The sequence below is a fragment of the Drosophila simulans genome, chromosome 3L, assembly GCF_016746395.2.
Source record: "Drosophila simulans strain w501 chromosome 3L, Prin_Dsim_3.1, whole genome shotgun sequence".
Lineage (NCBI taxonomy): Eukaryota > Metazoa > Arthropoda > Insecta > Diptera > Drosophilidae > Drosophila > Drosophila simulans.
The window spans coordinates 9,055,367-9,076,717 of record NC_052522.2 but is presented as its reverse complement, the minus strand read 5'-3'; the positions used below and the strand labels follow the sequence as shown (position 1 = coordinate 9,076,717).

At 42.9% G+C, this 21,351-nt stretch overlaps 3 protein-coding genes and 1 long non-coding RNA gene across 5 annotated transcripts in view; 2 read left to right on the top strand and 2 right to left on the bottom strand.

Annotated features, from left to right (window-relative positions):
- Window positions 1-3,073, bottom strand: part of LOC6737393 (glutamate receptor 1) — a 28,842-nt gene extending 25,769 nt beyond the window's left edge. For both annotated transcript variants that reach the window (XM_016171177.3, XM_039293228.2), the window contains exon 1: window positions 2,515-3,073. The gene's annotated coding sequence lies outside the window, so the exon portion shown is untranslated. The remainder of the gene's footprint in view (window positions 1-2,514) is intronic.
- Window positions 3,074-3,664: 591 nt separating this feature from the next.
- LOC6737392 (putative trypsin-6) lies at window positions 3,665-4,797 on the bottom strand. Its single transcript, XM_002084194.3, has 3 exons — window positions 4,487-4,797; window positions 4,149-4,425; window positions 3,665-4,078 (listed from the first exon to the last, which is right to left on the bottom strand). The coding sequence occupies exons 1-3, from the start codon at window positions 4,759-4,761 to the stop codon at window positions 3,680-3,682; spliced, it is 951 nt and encodes a 316-aa protein (XP_002084230.1). The 5' UTR covers window positions 4,762-4,797; the 3' UTR covers window positions 3,665-3,679.
- A 28-nt stretch (window positions 4,798-4,825) lies between these two features.
- On the top strand, window positions 4,826-6,518 carry LOC123327178. Its single transcript, XR_006541707.1, has 3 exons — window positions 4,826-5,297; window positions 5,728-6,259; window positions 6,335-6,518. It is a non-coding gene; the product is annotated as an uncharacterized LOC123327178 (long non-coding RNA).
- Window positions 6,519-18,437: 11,919 nt separating this feature from the next.
- On the top strand, window positions 18,438-19,902 carry LOC6737391 (palmitoyltransferase ZDHHC6). Its single transcript, XM_002084193.4, has one exon. The coding sequence runs from the start codon at window positions 18,499-18,501 to the stop codon at window positions 19,753-19,755; it is 1,257 nt and encodes a 418-aa protein (XP_002084229.2). The 5' UTR covers window positions 18,438-18,498; the 3' UTR covers window positions 19,756-19,902.
- Window positions 19,903-21,351: the final 1,449 nt, after the last annotated feature.

Below are 21,351 nucleotides of genomic sequence, written 5' to 3'. Positions count from 1 at the left end.
GGTTCGCTGAATGTTTTTGTGCTGATTTTGCGCTTATTTTAAATGTCTTTTATGCATGTTGTTTTTTGTACGCTGTTCGCTCCCTTAGCTGCTTTATTTTTGTTTACGTTTTTGTTTTATGCTTTTTATTGTTAATTATTTAAAATTGCAGAGCTCAGGCTGACTGAATGACTGCCCGCTTGGTTGTGTGACTCTGGCGGTCGGTCTGTTGTCGGTATTCGCGAAAATGTCTGTTTTCCATATCCCTTTGGCCTTTTTTCCCAGGTTTTACCGCCCCCACATTGGAGCCAACCGAAAACGCACGCTTATTGGAATTTTATTTTTGGATCGCAGTTTTATATGTGGGGAGGATTTTTTTTTTTTTACTTTTCACGTTTGCATTCCCCTCGGCTTTAATAATGGTTTAATTTTTGAAATTGTTTTTAAATCGGCTTATTTGAGGTGGGCCGCACACAGCTGGGCCCCATCTGCATGTATAAACTTCGTTCTCGTTAGCTCTGCCGAATTTTTTGGACTCATGTATTTTTCAAGGATAAATATTCAGAACTTGGGCATTGCTTATCTGATATTTCGGGGCGAAATATATCGATTTAAGTTGTGTTTTACTATTTCTGTAAACATTTTCCATAACTAATATATGCAGAGATTTCATCTTTACGAGAATGTATGAGATAGTAAAATAATATGGAATGGTTGCCAATAATAAAAGTCACTATTTGTGGCTTATTTCCTCTACAATTTCTTGTTACAGTTTCGATGCAGAATTTTAAAGGGAATTTGTAATTAAAAGTTAGGATGGCAATATACGTAATTAAAATTGAAACGGAAACTGATTGGGCTAACTAAGTTATCTGTGAATCAAGGGGGTAATAGAAAATCCCCAACCGGAGTTCATTACCCCCTGTAGAGCTGTATAAACTCCATCCTTTGAAGTTTGTTTTGCTGCTTAACCACTCTTTAATCATATCAGTTACAGTAACTAATCCCCGGGTAGTGAAATGGGAACCCTTTCTCCGCAACTCTGGGCCCATTCATTCATTAGGCAAACATTGACCGAAGCAATCTACATAAAAACCACTTGAGTGAAAAGTTGCACTCCGTTGTCTGTTCATTGTCTATTTTGAGCTGGGCCCATAAAAACCAGAGTCCAGACCCGGTTGCCGATCCGTATCCTGGGAGTTTGAGTTGGTGTTGTGGGTGGTGAAGCACCAGCGACATCGGGATTATTTAGCGCATTTAGAAAATAGGTTAACAGACGCTTTATATTCATATAGCCGGGGCACAGCGAACTTTATTCGTTATAATGACGTTGGCAAAACTAACGCAAAGTGCGACGAGAGTCGAGTCGAGTCGAGTCTCGGCCAGTTTCCATTAAACGAATGATCCCACTTAATTAAATTTAAATTAGTAGCCTAAAGTTGAACGTCACGGACGTTTAAGTGGCACCGAGTTGAAGAGCGGGACTTGGCTTATTTAGTGGGGCCGAAAACAAAAAGCCGGCCGAGATAAGTGAAACGAATGAATGGACATTTAGGCCGAAGGAGCAGCAGAGTTGCTGCATCGTTGTCTTGCGGAGCAGCACTTCCTTTAATTAAATAATTATTTTGTAGCCACTCGCTGATTACTTTTTGCCCCTGTCTCGCCTCTATTCATTCGCAACTTAACACGTTGCTGGCATCCGGAGATACGGGTTACTGTCTACGGGATACGGCAAAAACTGAGCCGGATCCATGGAACTGACCTTTGCGAGTGCCCCCAGTAATTTACAGCTCGCCAGATGATAGGCATCGCCCGGAGTCGGGACCTTTAAAAATTTGCCTTTCAAAACGAGGCGCCCCCGCAATGTTTTCCTTTTTTTCCCCAGTTCGTTTTGGTTTTCCCTTGTCGACGGGCACGTGCCAACCGTGAATGGAAAAACAAAACACGATGGCAGGTATTTAGCGAATCCGGCGAGATAAAAATGTAACAGGAAAATTATTAGGCCGCAGATAAAATCCATAATATAAGGCGGCTCATTTGCATTTCAATGAGGTGATTAGTATGCCAATGTCATGCCGAAAAGGCAAGGTAACCATGCCCAATAATTGGAGATATCAGTATTTTTTTAGGGGAACCTGCTATCAATACCAATTTATAAAGACGACACTTGATTAGATCTTTATTTTTTTTTTTTTTGGTATTTATACTAATGTCTCTCTTTTCATGTTTCGTATGCCAAAATGTATTTGCGTTATAATTAGCTTAAGTCCCGCAGTGAAAAGAATACTCGTGGCAATCGAAGACAAGTGACCCGATAATTGATAATTTATTTTTTCTGCCTCCGAATCTGACAACTTCCCATGCCAACGACAGTCAAAGTCACAAATAATGAGCACAAATTCCGCTGTTTATATTAATGCTCGTCAATACCCAAAGGTCGAAGTCACTAAGTCATTCCCGCAGTCAGCCAATCAGTCAGTCAGTCAGTCATTCAGTCAGGGAGTCAATGGGGCCTCGACAAATTTGGCAACTTACAAAAAAGAGGGCCGAGCATTTGTCGCTGTTCATTTGCGGCTTACAATTCCTTCCACTCCTTCAGATTTATTTTTCCTTGGTCCTTTACTTTTTTTTTTTGGTTTTCTTGGTGGCTTTGTAAGTTGTTTGGTCACACACAGCACACTTAAATTGCGGCTTTTCTTGCTTAGCTTTTTCTTCGATTTTTTTTTCTTTGGGGCGAAACTTGAGAAATATTTGGGAATTGGCTCTTAAGCGACTTTTACATTTGCATAAGCTGGCACACAATTTTTAAAATGATTGCCGCTACTTTATTATCACTTAATGCGCGCTCGGTTTTCTTTTTGCTTAGCTTTATCTTTTGCTCCTTTTTTATTTTTTTTTTTTTGCCCAGCGGTTTCTTTTATCACTCGACTCGATTTCGGTTTTTGGGCCCGATCTGTAGTTCGTTGGGGTCCGTCTTTCGATTTTCCGATTTCCCTAGACCGCTAGAGAGCCAGCATCCTCGAGACTTTCCGCCGTAATCGTCCTGTTTGACGCGCGCACGACTGAGTACTGAGTTGGATGCTGAGCAGGTGTGGTTGCGAATCGAAATCCGGCCGGGCGACAAAGCTACAAAAATGCCGCACTCTCTCGGCGTTCGGAAAAACTCGGAAAACTGGGAGGCTGTGCTCAGTGTACTAAAAAGGGCGGCTTGGAGAGAGATTTTCCATTGCGGAGAGCGAGCGCACACGCACTTGTCTGCAAAATCGGCCAAAATGCGAGAGAATCCGCCTGCAGACGCGTGTTTCTGGCAGTGTTACTGACCTAGTAACCGTTTTTTTTTTTTCAAGTTTACTCTTGGCCAGGACATAACAACAACAACAACAACGGCAGCAGGACCAGCAATAACAACTGGAGTACATCTTGTCGTTCTCTGGTCGGTTGCCCTTTTTATTGCCCGCTCGTGAGTGCAGCACAATCTGCAATTGTTGCTGTTGTCGCTGGCATTTGGTTAGTTGTTAAGCCAAATCCGAGTGTTAGCCGGAATCCATAACAGGCAATGAGGAACTAAGGAGTCGAAATCAATTAAAGCGCTTTAAATATACCCCTTTCGATTGTGAGGCGATGTAATCACAGAACAAAAATGGATTCTTAACTGTTTGGTTTATGGATAAATATCTTTGATATACAAATATGTATCTTATTACATTACACTATTATATTTAATTACAAAACTAAAAAGAGGTACCACATAGATAAGTGCAATACTAAGGTATCGAAATAAGGCCGGAACAAGTAAGATGCTACCAGCACTGCTGATAATTTTTTCATGGATCCAGTTTACATTGCTATGCACATTGGTGTACAGAGATGGCAAGTGGCTGACGCCGCATCCAGCGAGAACAGTGACGATACCGTAGACGGTGCCATTGTGCATCATTGGAGCACCCCAATCCCCGCCACATGGCTGTTGGGCCGTAAGATCATCGATGTCGAGGGCACACACGTACTCAACTGATGGAACTCTTAGCAATTTGGCGCATAGTTTGGAATCTATCACCTCCACATCGATATACAGCATGTACGAGGCTAGAGGACCACCCTAATGAAACATGTTTATAAAATACTTACTTAATTACCTGTAAGAAAACATGCTTTTTAATTTCGCTCACTTTATACATACGCCCCCATCCCATAACTTTGCATTTTAGACCTGGTAGCGGTGGATGAACTGGTAATCTGGCTATAGATATATGCTCATTGTTTCTTGGAAATGGATTCTTCACTTTTAACAGTCCGAAATCCTGTTTATTGCGCATTGTGAAGCTTTCGGGCAACCAAATATGCGCTACAGGAGTAACAAATGTCCTGTTCGGTATGTATTTGAGACGATTGAGAGTCGCAGCAACAATGAGCAGGACTCGACTGGAAATTAAAACCCTTCGTTTGCTGGAATTTAGTAAAATAGTAATAGTTATAGCTTTAAAAATCTACATGTGCAGATACTCACTTTATCAAACAATGCGCGGAGGTCATAACGAACATTGGAGCCAGAATAACGCCTGAGCAAAAATGATTATCCCCAAAGAATTTGTCGGCAGCCCTCGATCTCAAGGATACGCAATAATTTGACAGTGCAATGGAGTCATCATCGAAATCGCCATCGGATAGGCGCTTCACTCGATTTAAGGAGTTTGAAGATGCATTTCTAGGAGGATCTCCAAGGCAGTTATAAGGTAGGAAAAATGAAATTACCAGCAAAACCAACAAATTTTGACTACTCATGACGATTTTTCAAAGTATATGTTTTGGTTTGACATCAAAGTAAAATAACTGTCAGAATCTTTAGTCCTAATCTTGGATATCGATGGGAATAGATTATCTTAAATTTCACTTTGGTCACTTGGCTAAGGCGTTCAATAGCACTTTAAGCCATTAAGAACAAACATTTTACAATTTCTCTGTGTATATGCATTCCTCTGCTGAATTTAGAGTGCCCCGAGAAGTGGCTGCAACAAAATTGGAGGGATTAGGTAAACGGCAGCAGAACAAACCGTTTTACATGGCAATTATGCAGGAACAAGCCTGACCCATGACGCCTGACCCTCGGATCCTGGGCCGTGTAGAACTAGACCCATTTCAGCAGTCAATTCAAGGATGAAGGACGAGAGTCCTGCAGGAGCAACATGTGTGCACGCGCCGCTGCTCATTGGAAATTCAATTTTCAATAAATGCACACAAATTGATTTCCAGCTCGGGGCCTTTCAAGCGGAGTTACGAAACACAATCGCACGCACACAGCTGCTCCCGCACACACCTATGTATGTATACCTACACCTGCACCCACACTCACACACACTTACATCGACCACTCACACCTGCATTAAGAGCAAAACTTTTCAATTTACGTTCTGTTGTTTTTCGAGCATCAAATATCCCCGGCTGTCAAAAGTATTTGTCGAGAGATTTTCGCCTCCACAAGAGGAATGGATTTTTGTGCTCCGATTTTCGATCCGATCGCCGGCCCTTTTATCTCCGCGGCTCGTTATTAGACTTTTTGTGCGCCACTTAAAGCAATTCCCCGCCCGAATTCCGGAAAATTGCGTCGAATTCCGTATTCAGTAGTATTCCATTCGCACACCTCCATATTCCGTATTATTCCATATGCCACACGTATGCTCGCTTATCCGCGCCTGAAATTCCGCATCATGCAGCGCAAACACTTGTTAATTACTTTTATTATATCCACAGCTTCACTTGCACAGTCACGCAATTCATCGGCTGCGAATCCGTATCCGGGTCTGGGCATGGCAATGGCAATGGGTATGATGGGGATTCTGGGTGCCGTGTCCCGTATCCCGTATTCCATATCCCGGACAAGTGGGCTCCGGCGACGAGTGCGGCATTATTGCCTGTTGCTTTTGCCAGTGGCACTGCTACACCACAGCTGATGTGGTCGGCCGTAAACATGCGGCAGCGAATGAGTGGGCGTGGGATTCCGCCGGAGTGCACACTCCGTATGCCGCACTCCCGTACCCCGTGCTCAATACTCCTCCGCCGTACTCGACAGTAACGGGTCGTCGTCACACACAAGTAATTGCAATCAGCACCTTGGCAACAAGCAGCTGCGCCAAAATGAGGGAGAAAAGAAGAAACTCGGCCACGGACGTATTTATTTATAAAGCAACCCGTAACTCACGGTGCGTGCTGCCGTATATCTTAACACCTGAATGCCAAACGAACTCTTGGAACTCAGCTCAAGCGAACGGATTTAAATTTATTGGTAAGTAATGAGATTTCAGTCTTATTTCCTTTTGATTTAAAGCACACTTTTGATCTCTTTTCGGCGGCCTTCTAGTGTTAAATGGTCATCTGCCTGCCATTTATATGCTAATTAAGAATTTTTAATTGTAATTTCTTTCGCACTCAGAGAAAATCACAATAGGATAAGATTATAAAAGGATTTTATATGAAGTAATATATAATCTTCTTACTTATTTTTTATTATTTATATCAACTTTTATGTAGTAGCACATATTTAAGTGTATATATTTTTGGGGGAGCTTTAGCGGCAGGGCCTACTTTATAGAGGGCACAAGTGTCGCTTTGCCAGCACAATGGGGCGTATGCTTTATGTGTGTTAACGAACGCCCCCTGGGTAACCACGCGGCGTATACGCAACGCCAGCTAAGCCAATTTTCAGCGGAACGAGTGGCGCAATTATGCGGCCATATTCCATGTGGAAATTAACGCGAATTGCCAACCAAGATTGGCATTGTTTTCGTCGCGTGTCACGAGTGTCAAGCGTGCCGCAAATCAATTGAAATCAAATGTGCAACAATAAAGAGCGACGCAGGTCAGAGCTGCGTGAATCGTATCGATTGGCTGTCACTTGAGATGCGGCCGTGTCAGCCCCGAGTGGTAATAATTTAGCAACTAATTAAGCGACGGAAATGAGGAGGAATAATACACAGATACTGTACAGATACTGATACAGATAGGGATACAGATACGGACAGGCATGAACACAGATTTTTCCACACACACACTGACGAATAGATCCCATACAAAATGGCGAACGCACACGCACACAGAGAGATGGCTTTTCCAATTAAATTTATAACTTATTTATGATGGCAAGTAATCTTCTTTGGGCATTAGGAGATGTAATAAAAATGATTGAAATATAATTGAGAATTGACATAAAAGCCAAACAAACACACAATCATCCCACACCACACACATACACGCGGGCAAACACATCTAGCTTATAAAATCCTGTCGGCTGGCTTGGCAGGCACTTACAATCAACGATTACCTTTACACCTGCCATTGTGAAAATAAGCCATAAGCGGAAATTACATCAAAAGGATATTGTTATATCGATGAGCAGCCATCGAGGAGCAGGCGTCACAGCTGTAGCCGAAAAGCAGCCAAATAGCTGAAAAATAAAGTATGGCAAAAGGTGCCATAAAATAAATAACACGAGGTACCAAATAAACATTTTGGCAAAGGGCGAGCCTTCCGACTCCTGGATCCAGCATCCAGCAACCAGGATTCAGAACGAATCCGGAACTTCCATGTGCGCCATGTGGCATGTGTGCAGGGTTCTATGTGTGTGTGTGTTGTGTGTCTGTGGGGCGGATGTTTTGGCATAAAATAGACTTATCCTAATGAAAAAAGTCTCGCAGGCACGTTAAGTAAGATATGTGATACCAAGAGACTAAGTTGTGTAGGGTGGGCCATTGGCTGAAAAGTGGAACCCGAAGGCAATCTTTAAGGCGTCGAAACGTTAAAAGTTAGGCCTGGCAATAGTGAAAGCTAAGCGGCTTATGGCCCCAGCAGCATTGGCAACAAGGACATCTCGAACAAGGTGGAACAAGGACTCTTAAAGATTGCCATTGGGCCCGATTTCCTCCGACTCATTTGCCTAGTTTGCCCAGATACGATAAGAATTTAAATTGAAATAGTTTTTACGCTAGACACTGGCTACAGAGATGACGACACGAAATTCGTGTGTTCCTATTCCGACTAATTTTGTAATTTATGCGGGACCCACAATTTACATAGGCAAATGAATGCCGACGGAACGTGCACAACCCTCCAGGGGCTTTTAGTTGTATTAACTTATGTTGATGGCCCAAAGATAGCTGCAAACCCAGGTAAGTATCAGTTCAGCATCGCTCGCATATTTGCGACTGCTGGTAAGAAGGCATAAAGAATTCACATCCACGCTGCATTCCTTATTTGGGTCAATTGGAGAGCATCGGAACTTTATAGCTATGCCGCCTTGGTCGGCTCTACCCATTTTTGCGCCTCAGAAGACCACTTGAAACCTCAAGGACCCAAGGACTCGCGAACCACTCGCTTCATTTTGTCAGCCCTTTGTCTTAGCCTGCGGTGAAATGTTTGCACTGGGCATTGTCATCCGCAGGACGGGCAAAAGCCAAAGGAGTCAAGTGTTCATTATGCTCGAGGATGCCGCTCTCCGCTGGCCACTTGAGCAGTGTGAAAAACTGGAAGCCATAGGACTCCATGCACTTGAAAAAATAATTACAATTTCGGCCTTGACCTAAGAAAATATTATGGGACTTTGTGTGTGGGTGCCATTTCTGCGAATTTCTTATTACGACTAAAAGCCTTAATTTCAAATGCTTCCTGAAATTTAATATGAGGTAATTTAATATAAGGTTCAAGTTCGAAGGATATTTTTAGAAGCTTCCTTAAGTGATAGTCATATTGTTTAAATGGCAGAGATTTATAAGAAAATAATTCATTAAAGCCAATTTTCTACAAACATATTAAATATAAATGTGAAAAAAGTATATAAAATACTTTTATTTTATGAAATTTTTTTGAGTGTTCCGAAGCCTGACAGCCTTTTGCCAGATAAAACTGGTAAATAGAAAGGCTGCAGATGCCGCAGCTGCTGTTGCAGTCGCATTCCGTGGTTATTGTTGTGGCTGCTGGTGGCGAGGAGGTCCTCGAATTCCAAGTGGCCGGGAAGTTGCGACGTCTGCAGATTGTCTGTTTGATTATTTGAGTAGAATTTAATTAGCAATCGCGGGCGGTTGTGAATTTAATGCATAAATCAAATGACAGTGGGTACTGTTTTTTGTTGGTTTCATTTAAGAATTTTTTTTTAATTTTGCGGGTGGGAAAAGTGGAAGATGGGAGGTAGAAGGAAGCGCCGGCAGGCTGTACGGCGACCTAATTGCCAAATGACCTGCATTTGGGCTCAAGATACAAGGAGCAAGTGGCTGGCCGGATTCGGGAAACAAGCGGAAGAGACGGCTGAAAGGCAAAAAACAAACAAACAGGAGGTAACTTTGTCGTTATTACCTTTTATTAACTGAGAAGCTCGGGATTTGATGAGTCCCCGAAAAGGTCGGGATGCCAGGACTCCAGAGATGTATCTTAAAAGTGGGTGGGAGCTATTTAAAGAATTATATTTTTTCACGGAGGTCCTGGCACAGTGCATCATTGTGTTGGTTATTCTTAGCTGAAGGGTATAACCAACTTCGTTGCCCGAGCTCCAGCTTTCCACCTTTTCATTTCTGGCTCGCGGCATGTTTTTCATTTTCCTTTTCAATTACCCCGCCGCGAGGTTCAGTTGGCGCATTTCTCATATATTTTTTTGGTCTCGGGCCCGGAATTGTTTGTCTAACAGGGAGGAGGAGCAGCAGGACTCAGGACTCAGGAACCGGGCTCCAGAATCCAGGATACGGGCGCTGCTCCTTGCACGGCTGCATGCATTTAAGTCTAATTGCGAGGCTGCATTGTGTGCGATATGATATTTCGCTTCGTTTTGGACTTCAGCTTGGCCGGGGGGCTTAGGCTAAGCGCCTCAGTTTAAGCCTTTTTCAGCTGCCAGCTGGGGACTTAAAGCCACGCAGCGGCTTGCCAGTAGGTAGGCCAAATGAAATAAGGAAATCACAAGGCAAATACAGGCGAATTAACTCAAAAGTTGCACGCAAATATCGAGAGTAGGAAGTGGCCATTCGAGGCCGCCGGATGTCGCTAAAGTGCTCCACTTCCGGTCGCTCTCACTAACTGTTTACTGTTATTGCTTGCTCGTTGCTCGCTGAAAGGAAACGGCAGCGAAGTATAAATAAAAATTGATGGCCCATTTCTACGGGTAGCGCGCCCCAGATTCCACCACATACAACATCTAATAAAGCAAATTTTCGTTAGCTCATTAAAAGGGGCGTCGTGGCAAAAGTGCCGCCATCGCCTTGTGGCTATGCATTGCGTACTGCGGATGCAATAAAGTGCAGGATTTATGTGCCTGCCAACCGGCAATTGAATTAAATTTCCCAATGCAGCCGCAATCGCGTCTTGTGGGTCCCAAATTGGGTGGCTCAAATAGGGGGAGGAGTGCGGTGTGGCCAGCAAGGACGACTGTCTGCAGTAATAACTGTAATTTTTGGCAAATGTGCACGTCCTTTGCCATCTTTCCCAACTCGTCATATGCAACATGGACTGCCATTCCTTTGCAGTCGCATTACAATATGCTTTTTGGCTCTGCACTTGATATTTATGTCTTAATATATGCACACACGGCCGACCCCAAAAATCTAAGTAATATTTCTTAACATCTCAAAGGTCCTGCCTGTACTCACAGTATGTAGAATCCTGCTTTTGTCATCTTGTTGCTTGTGGGGAATGTGTAATGAATTATTTAGGCCTGGTCCATGACAATTTATCGCTGCATCCATTGGCATTAGTTAAACTTAATTATGTGCGCTCCGAATTGAAATTACTTTCTGGCCGATGTGATTCTTTGACCTCGCTTCAAGGCTTTAATGATTTAAGTCACATTTATAATTGCTTTGATATGCTGGTAAAAAAAGAGTGCGCACAAAGTAGAAAAAAACTACACAAAGCCCCCAAATAGAAAAAGCATCGCAAAAAACGTGTAATTAAATATGCAAACTAAGTGACAATGTTTCTAGTTATTAAAATCGAAATTGTTGCGCGAAAAATTAATTTACAATTTCGCTCGAGGGATTTGACAAACGCGAAAGGAAGGCAGGTATAAAAAAAAAAAGGAATAATTAAATAAATAAATATAGACAGGCGGCAATCAGCTTATGTCGAGCAGCATTTCAGTTTTTCATAATTTATTTAGGCGAAAAATAAACTATTCAATATGCATTATTCCCCCCGGTTGTCGGTCTAAATTTCTGGCCAATTCTTTAAATTTTGAACAACCCGTTTTCGCCATATAGAAAGCTGAAAATGGCGGAAGCCTCCGATTTTTGGCAAGCAAATTCCATTGAATTTGCTTTCGAAATTTATGGTTTAGAAAAATGTTGCCAAAAACTAGACCGGAATGGTGGGTGGTCGCCGTAGCTGGAGGTTGAGGGAGGCCCAGCAGAGATAATAGCTTTTGATTACAGTTTATGGATGTCGCCTTTGGCTTTTGGTCTCCATGTGTCTGTGTGTCTATGTCCTGGCCAACAGAACAGAAACTTCAGTTTGCCCTGAAAGTGGGCTGCTTTTTTTGGTGGTCGGGCGACACAATGGCGACAACATGGAGTCCTAGGACCTAGGAACCACGACCAGGACCAACAAAAACCAGGTCCTGGAATAGAATACACTGGCCTACAGTGGCTTAGAGGAGCTGGAAATGTATGGCAGGCGTTTGCAATTATTGAAATTGTTCCATGGCACGAAATCCAATTGACTTTTATGCAAATGAAATTACGCGATTGCTCCCATTTCGTATCGTTTCATATCGTTCGGTTCTAGTTCGAGTTCGAGTAAAAGCAAAACATTGATTTTTTATTTACCGCTGTGAATTAAGTGCAGCGGGCAACAAAAGCGGGAAAAGCGGCTGAAAGCTTTAGTGGGAAAAACACGGCGAGCCACATTTTCATAACGTAAGTGAATAGAAAATTGAATCAAATCTAATAATAAATGCTTTTATGCAGCCCTTAAGCACTCTGAAAAGATGACGACAATGCCGAGGTTCCTGGCGAGGATGACGATGATGATGTTGATGGGATGGCGAGGGTGCTGCTGATGGTGATGTTGTTGCCAGTGGTGGTGGGATGCGAATGTTGATGGGATTGGGTCCTGGAAATAGGGTATCCTCTCTTTACTCTCGGCCAGATTGGTGTCGCTTCGTTGGCCAAAGCTGCAATGTCGTCGCCGCTGGCAACTTGCATGCGAGAGTGTCTTGGTGCGGCATGCCCCATTTGGCCAACACGCCGATGCATTGGTATTGCTATGAGTGTGGGTGCAGCACTTGCTGTTGCTGTTGCTGGTACAACTAGTTGTTGCTTTTGCTTTTGCTGCCGGCATGGATGCTGCTGTTGTTGTGCATCGCCAGTTACTTAAGCATGTGGCGGACTCTAAGTTTTTGCATGTCCTTCGCCTGTCTGACAATTTGATTTGCCTGTCCTCGAGCAATTTAAATGAGTTTGCATTTCGCCTTTGTTGTCTGCTGCTAGCCAGCATGTCTATCCATCTGCTCATCTGCTCAACTCATCCAGCCGCTCGTCTGGCCGCTTTTAACTACTTTGACTTGCAATTCATTTAGCTTTGCATGGCAAATGAAACGCACCTGGTGCACCTGTCCCGCACGAAATGAGATGAACTTCGTCCTTGCTTCCCTTAGTTATCCGTTTCGTAGGTCCTCCTCATTCACTTTTCCCCCACGGCAACAACGTGTTGGCAGTTGCCAGTCAATTTCAATAATTCAGAGCATAAACAGACCGGGGAGAGCAGCGGGGCAAAATGAAACATAGCCATAAAATGAGCTGGGAAACTTATGGTAAATTTTGCTGTGCATTTTTGCCATTTGCCTGCTGTTACTATTATATTAGACTTTGCCTTATTAGAAAGACTAGGGGCGTAGGGTTCCACCAATGTATGAGCTTTCTTAGAGAGCATGTTACAATTGATCAACAAGTAAACAACATATACATGTTCAAATTGTTTTGCTTAAGATCATGTAAAGAAAATCTTACAGCAGTGTGTAGTTCCCAGATTAATTAATTATTACCTTTAAAGCATTATATCTTAATTAAGAATTATTGGACATAATGGCAGAGAGGTTTCAATGGAAGTGGACTTGCCATTTCATAGTAAAGGATACCCGTTCAGTGTGTTTATTTAAGTTGCAGTCATAACTCAATAAAACATCTTGAGTTCTCGCTTTTATATCGCCATTCTTTGGCGATATGGACTTGCGGGTAAATACAAATTTTTACACCACATAAATTGCCTGGCATTTATATTATTTGCTTAGCATCGTTTATCAGGCGATGTCCAAGCACTCGCGATCCAATTGGCTTGGCCACAGGAAAATACGAGGAGTTGGCTCATTCTTTATGGGCGAGCTCTTGGCAGCGCTTATTTATTAGTTGGACTTTTGAAAATATCGCATATTTATATTGTATTTATTTTGGCTGTCCGTTGCCGCCTCTTGCAGCTTTAATATTTATTTCCGTTTCCGCTGCGCCATCCCATTTCCGTCTGTATTTTCTTTTTTTCGCTTTGCCCAGCGCCCTCAAGTTGCAGCTGTGTGCTCATTACTTCACTTGCGGCGTACGTAATTCAAGTTGCTCCTCGGACGAAACGACGGATGGCAACGCACACAGGCACAGACGAGAGCGTAAACAGGACACTGTCACCGTCGGCGTGACACAGACCAGAGAACTGCAGCAAGCCACTGGCACTCTAAGTGCACCCGCTAAACACTGGGTGTCTAGGCACCCGGGTGTGTTTTGACACTCTACTTGTGGCAATAAAAAATATCCGAGTGTTTTACACCCTGGTGTTTTCTGGTGCGAGCACAAAAAAAAAAAAACCCGCCACAGGTCATTTTCCTTTTTATTATTGAGTGTGGCAAAAAATGGCACCCTTGCAGTTCTCTGACACAAATTACTTGCTGTAAAAAATAAATGATAAATACAGTTCAAATAAAGGTATAAAAGTCTAAAATGTTTATATTCCTCGTAAAAATTCTACGGACAAAATACTACAAGTTTTTAAACTAGATTAATGAATATCTTTGATAAGAATAAGAAAATAATATGGGAATATAATTTGAAAATTCTCTATATACCTAAATATCTCCAAGTTGCAAAGCACCGAAAGCTAATTACATTTTAAAGATGCATGTACCGAGTATCTTTAAGTCCGCTGTTCGATATGCTCACATCAGTGTTTTACTTTTATTTGCATTATTTCCGCACTGGCCCTGGTCGGGCTTCTAAAGATTTATGTGCGAGCTGCTGCTTGCTTTAAATGTAATTTACAACAGACTCTCGCCAAATTTATGCCGGCTGTGGAACAGGATCTGCGAATCTGAGACTAAGCCCGAAATCGTTGACTCCATCTGAGCGGTTTTTAAGAGCTGCTTTCCACTGCGCGATAGCGTCCCAAAAATAAAGTTGTGGCCCATGAATACGCCATTAATAAGATAATATCTAGCTGAATACCGTTCGCAAAGAGTTTCGTGATACTGGCTGGCACGATTTAGGCCTGATGCAATTACGGGCGAAACTGATTACCAGGACATGTCGACAACAACGGCCTGGAAACCGGGAAATTGTCTAGTTTTCAGTCAAATGTCATGAACCGAGTTGAACCGAGATGGGGTTCGCCCGCTTCGCTGGGTTCGTGGCACCTCGAAACTGACATTTGCACTTTTTCCCAGGCCAAAAACCTTCTGTTCTTGGCGCTCGTCTCACTTCCATCTCCGAATCTTTCCTTTTTTTTAGTTTGTTTTGACTCCATTTTTCGTTATCCCTTTTAGATATTCATATTTTGCCATTGATGATATTTTCACTACTTTCGTATGCATTACACGTACGGCGCCCGCACAGCCAGCCCATCATCTATATCTACATGTAGCTCCTGTCTATATCCTGTGTGTATATATGTGTATGTGAATTTTTCGGAGGGGGCCTGTTAGATCCTGCTGCTGCCTTTGGGCCGTATTAACTCTGCCCGGCCGAACACGGCTGTCTGTGTGTGTGTGTGTGTGCGAGCGTGGAATTTGCATATTTTTTGACTTAACACATCCTTCAAAAATTGCGAAACGCGTTTGCGATAGCTTTGGCATTTCCTTGACGTCTTTCCGCTCTTTCCGCTTTTCCTTCACTTTTTCTGTCCCCTTTTTTCATATATTTTTTTCTTTGCTGGTGAGCTATATCTATTTGGCCCGTTGTGGGCCGAAATGGGTAGTTGAAAAGTTCATTCGCATTAAAGGCAAATGCTTTAAATGCCCAAAGTGTGTCCAATGCGCGGGGCTGGCTTTTATGGGACTCCCGTGTGCTGGCCAAATTGAATTGGCCGCATTAAGCGCTCGCTTCCCATTGGGACACTATGTATCGCCAATACATACACATATGTGTATGTGTGGGCCAAATTGATTCGCAGTCACTTTAATGGCTGGATTGTATTTAAATTTCATGCGGTGTTGGTTTGGGCCGGGCTCTTAAGACAAGTGGCGCTAATCCTTGACTTTGCTGCTAATGCACGTCGTATGTCAAACACCAAAAACGTTTACCCCCCGCCGGCGTTTTCCCCTTACCGACTTGCCCCCCTATTTTCCCAGCCACCCGCACAAGTAACGCAATTTATATGCCTTCCTCACTGGCTTGTTTGTCTTGGCAGCGTCTTCTGCGCTTTCCCATCCTTTGCATCCTGCCCCCGTTTGTATGCCATGCATTTTTCTGCACTTTTGACTTTTAAGCGTGCACTTGGCCAGGCTCAGAGCCTCGGTTTCAGCAGATCCTCCTCTTTCCGCCCCCCTTCAGCCACCCCGCAAAACCCCACTCGTTTTGTACGCGTTGTTTGTCTTAAGGGATATAGACTCTCTGGCGTATGCGAGCAGGATATTTGCCAGCACTCTGCCGCAGGCATTTTGATAAGAAAAACAAACTCGCATTCACACACACACACACACTTTGCCATTGCCATTGCCCACAGACCTCCAGCGAGTCGGAGTCGGGCTCAAGTGTCATTTATGCGTTTTAATGCCGGAATTTAATTTTCAAATTAAGTAAATAAGTTTGCGTAAAAAGTTCCATGGATACAGAAACAGACCGAGCATCTTCATCTTGAGCATCTCTGCACAAAAGCCGCCCTCGGCTGCTGCGCACTTTGCGCGCTGCGAGTTGCAGCTCTTTTCTGCAATCCGTAATAAACTCTTGGCATTGACGAAAAATTATATGGTGAACTATAAGATACTTAATGGCTCAGGAGTCACTTTACTGTTTAATTGAAGCTGTGCCAGTGCATAAGGTTGCGCAGATAAGTATCTACTTTCGATGCACTGGATTCGAATGTGCGTATACTGGAAAAAAAATTAATGGCAGCAAACCGTATGAATCTCTGTCAATTATAAGCATAATTAATCTTTGTGGTATATAGAAGATTTTTTTTAGTTGAATTTTTAGGCAATCTTTTTAAAAATATTTAAATTTACCATTCACAGTACTCCCGCGACAGTTTAGTGGCTCTTGGAATTTATACTGTTCCCTAGATACCACTTTCACTTGAAGTTCATTTTTACATTCAGCTGGAACCAGTTTAATAAGCTCCTCTCAAATGTTCACCTAAGTGCACATAATGTTCAATACGATGGCGACGCGTTAGGATTCTACTCGATTCTCGCTTTGAAGTAATTTTCGATACGTTTATAGATTTATAGATTGCCTTTGGCTCTTGGCATTTCCGGGCAATTTTCTACGGCTATTGTATCAATTTGCAATTATGTTTCAATCAATTTTATTGCCATCTAATCTGTGGAGCAAAATAGATTGCTTTTTGTAGAGAGCAGTGAGAATATGTAGCCAACAGCTATGTGCCAACCATGGATATGTGTTTTAAATTCCGATTGCTAGTGGTTTCTTCTCGTTGGCAACTTGGCCAGCAAGAAGTGGGCCAACAACTTATTTTAATCTTTGCTATATAATATTGTTTTATGTCACATTTTTTAACCCTTAAACAAGAAGCACAACTGGTGTAATGTTTGCGGTGCTAAGGATACATTATAGATACATTTTAACATTTGCAATTGAGATAGCTTTATTGATGTTGCAACATCTTGGTCCCCTGTGCGCCGCAGTTCCTGGCCAATTGTCACCTTGGCTTGTTAGGCCCGAGTGGCGCATTGTGGTAAATGACGTCGCTTGTTAGCCAAGTTAACGAGACTTGCAAGACCCGCAAACTCCCGCTTGGAGACTCATTACGTTCCAACGGCCATGTGTTCATCCAGCTGGGAAAAGCCGAGTGTGATTACTTAGTAGATGGTAGACGGCCCACTGCATGCGAGTAATTGGTCCGAACTGCCCACCTAACTATTTCATAAACAAAATCAGGACACCAGTTGGGGGTCCAAAATTATTACTAGGGCCTCTTACCGAATTTCCGAATTTCGATTTAGGAATTCGTACACTAAAAAAAGTTATTAATTTCCTTAACATAAGCAAATATATACTATAATATAAAATTGAAAGTTAAGAAAGTAGCACCTATTCTTGATATTACTTGCATTTAAAACCTATGGAATGTGGCAAATTGAAAACACGCATATTTTCTACAAAAAGGGAAACCAATTTCGATATAGTATCCTCTAATTCTGAATAGAACTTAAATCCTTTTCATTTCTATGTGCATTTGAAGTGCGTTCTATTGGCCAGCATCGATTACATTTTGTCTGCGTGCGGCGAAACATTTATCATCAATTAATGGCATTAGTAAATGTTTGGCAAAGAATTTGGCGCTACCAAAATATTATTGTTATATATGCAGCGTCATAAATAATACCAAAATACCGTTCTTTGTGTCCGCACCCAAACACACAAACACACATAAACTTGGCAACTCGCATATTGAATGCAATAAATTAATGGCACATTTTAAATTCAATTGAATTCGTGCGTTGCTTTGTTGCCGCCTCCATATATCCGTTTGTATATTTCTTTTTTTTTTAAGCCACACGGCGTCAGCAAATATTGCTATTAATTCTTAATAATAATAATAATAGCAGCTACAGCAGCAGCAGTGGAAACGTGGAAAAGTCTGGTTGTGTGTCTGCCATGATGACGACTGCGGCTCACTAAGGCTGCATTTTATTTATGGCCTGCATTTTGCGCTTTTATTGTTTTTAAATTTATTTACACTTTTTTGTATGATTAAAATATTTTTCATTTGCGGCTTAAGAGCAAATTTATACTCGAACGACAGTCCCAGCCTGTTGCCGATGCCTTAAATACGTTTTATAAATTATCCTGGAATGGCCGCGAACTTTTAAATAGTTGTGCTTTATTTAATTACACGCAAACACCGCGGGCATTATATGAGCCCAACAACATGTGGCCGGCTCTTTTAATTAATCCTCCATTTGGCCAGAAGCATTCCGATTGGGCCTGTTTAACTACACTAAATGCGAGACTCAGACGATTTACAGTGTCAGACGCAGCAAGCCCGGATTTTTTACTCACTGGATAATTGGAGAATTTACTGAATAATCGCAAAAGACAGGAATTTTTTTTAAAAATGAGCACCGAACTAAAGGACGATCTGCGGCGCTTCCTGCACTGGGGTCCAATCACTCTATTAACCCTGCTTCTGATTGTCACGTGGACTGTCATTCACATGAACTCGATGTGGTGGGCTCCAGACACGAGTTTGGAATCCGTATTAAACTACGCCCTCATCTGGGTTCAGACCTTTGGCACTTTGTACAACTTCATCAGGTCCTTGATGGTTGGTCCTGGCTTCGTTCCATTGAAGTGGCATCCCCCGGTGAGGAAGGATAAGAAGTTCTTGCAGTTCTGCACTCGCTGCAATGGCTACAAGGCACCCAGATCGCATCATTGCCAGCGTTGCGGTCGATGTGTGATGAAGATGGACCATCATTGTCCCTGGATCAACACCTGTGTCGGTTGGTCCAATCAGGATAGTTTTGTGTACTTCCTTCTCTTCTTCATGTCGGGCAGTATACAAGGAGGCATCATAATTGTCAGCGCCGTAACACGAGGTATACAGAAGCGATGGTTGATCAGACATGGATTGCATCACATGGCTACCGTGCACTTGACCAAAACAAATCTGATGGCTTGTGTTTTTAGTCTTGGAGTGATCATGGGCACGACTTTGGCCAGTATAACGTTGTTGTATATGCAACTGAAGGTGATATTGAAGAACCAGACTGAAATCGAAAACTGGATTGTTAAGAAGGCGGCTTTTCGTCGCAATGCATATCCTCAAAAAAGGATAAAGGATTTCGTTTATCCCTACAATCTGGGCTGGAAGGCAAATATTCGTGAGGTTTTCTTATCCTCTGGCGATGGCATATCGTGGCCAGTCCTACCAGGATGTGATGAGTACAGCCTCACCCGTGAACAATTGCAACAGAAGAAGGATAAAAGGGCTCGCACTCGGGTCTTTAGATGTATTCGTCCTGCCACGGGTCACTGGTTGCCCATCTTCTCCCAAGGACTCTGGGTATCTTTCCATATCCCCTGCCCCCATGGATCTCGTATCGCCCTGGAGCCCGATGATATCATACATGTGACTCGCATCCAGGAGTGCTGGCTTTATGGCGAAAGAATGATCACGGAGAAGGAAAAAGTAGAGATGAGAAGGAGGAAGGGTGCCATTAGGGGATGGTTTCCCAGCTGTTGTGCCGTCGAAGAATGTGAAGATTATGACAGTGAAAATGATTTGGCTGGTGGGGAACCTGTGGAAGAGCAGGACTCAGATCAGGAAATTCTGGAATTATTGAGGAATTTACACGCGCCTGCGTGTTAAGTAAAGTGTATGTGCCTGGGCGACTTTAATTCTGTAGAGAAATCCCTGGCTTTCGCCGCAACGAAATTGCTTTGGTTAACCACCGCATTAATCTCTTAATGCTTAATGCTTTCAATAATGCATAAATAAATAAATCGCTGCGGCAGCAAGCCAAATGAGAATGTTAATGTTAATGCCGCCAGATCGGCGGGAGTCGATTCTATGTCCCGTAATTGAGTTGCAGGCCCGATTTCACGGTACATTGGCTTTAAAGTGACGGCAGCAGCTGCTCTTAACCAGTTGGATGTGTGTGCATCTGCTGGCAAGTAATTTGCAAAGCTCCATTTTTTTTACACATTTTTTTAAGCCCCCTCAGTTAGGTATCCGTGACAGGAAACAGGAACACACACGCTTTTCGCACAGGACATAAAAAAGCAACAGCCAACAACCAGGAGGAACGGCATTGAATGCCGGCATTGGGAATCAATTGAAATGCACGACCTGAAAAAGTTTAGCTGAGTCGCGGATTTGCCATTGTACTATAAACATGGCCATGCAAATCAATACAACTCCTATATCCTATATCCTGAACCCTCGGAATCCGCATCTGAATCTGCAAAGGCGTGGTGTAATGGTGTATGAGTAAGCAGACAAAAAGTGAATGAATTCCGTTGATTCATTAGCGTGGCGTCTATTAAATTTGAGAACCAGCCCGATCAAAGGGGTTTCTCCAATCGAACGTGGGGCCATGAATGCCGCCCATGTTAAGGCTTTGAATAATCACATACAGAAATCATCATCACTCCTGGCTTTTGGTCATGTTTTGTAACAGGATCGACAAACAAAGCCGACTCGCTGGGGGAAATGGATACATATTCCGAGTGCGCCATGTTGTCCAAGTCCAAGGCTGCGACTGCGTGTTTAGCTCAAAATTAGATAAATGCAATTTGAATTTGTGTGTAAGTTGTAGGAAACAGGCCGCTGGGAAATCAGCTGTCGTTGTCATGAGTTAATAGGCGCTGGGAATTGAAGCTCGAAATGGTGGGCATGGTGTTCTGTCGGCTTCATATGACAGGCGGCGGTATGATAATTCAATGCAAAACAGCACAGTACTCAATAAATATTTGCACCAAGTGCTGGGACGTGGGGCAGCATGAAATGGACAGGGTTAGACATCTGTCCGGGATTTGTGTTTCGAGAAGCCATCGGGAATCGCCATCCAGGGCGATCTAGATCCAGTGAGGCAACCCCCATCTGCTGTTCTTTTTTTTTGGGGTCATTTGGGTGACGGTGTGGAAAATGCAAAACAAATAATCGCTTCTGGCCAGTTGGAAAATCAATAGAAAAAGGATTTCATTTTTGTTCCAGCTCTGTCTGTGGGGAATTGAGGCTACCAGTCGAGCAGCAGCTGAAAAGTATGCAGTAAAAATAGCCATAAATAAATCTGCGTAAAAATAAAGCATGTGCCAACAGCTATAAACATAAACAATGCAACTTTCTCTGTGCTGCGCCTTTCGCAGCTAGTTTCCATGTTTTTTTTTTTTGGTTTGCCAACAACACTCCAAATGGCTTTTATAAAGCGGAAACAAAATAAATTTTACATAAACATTTGCCACA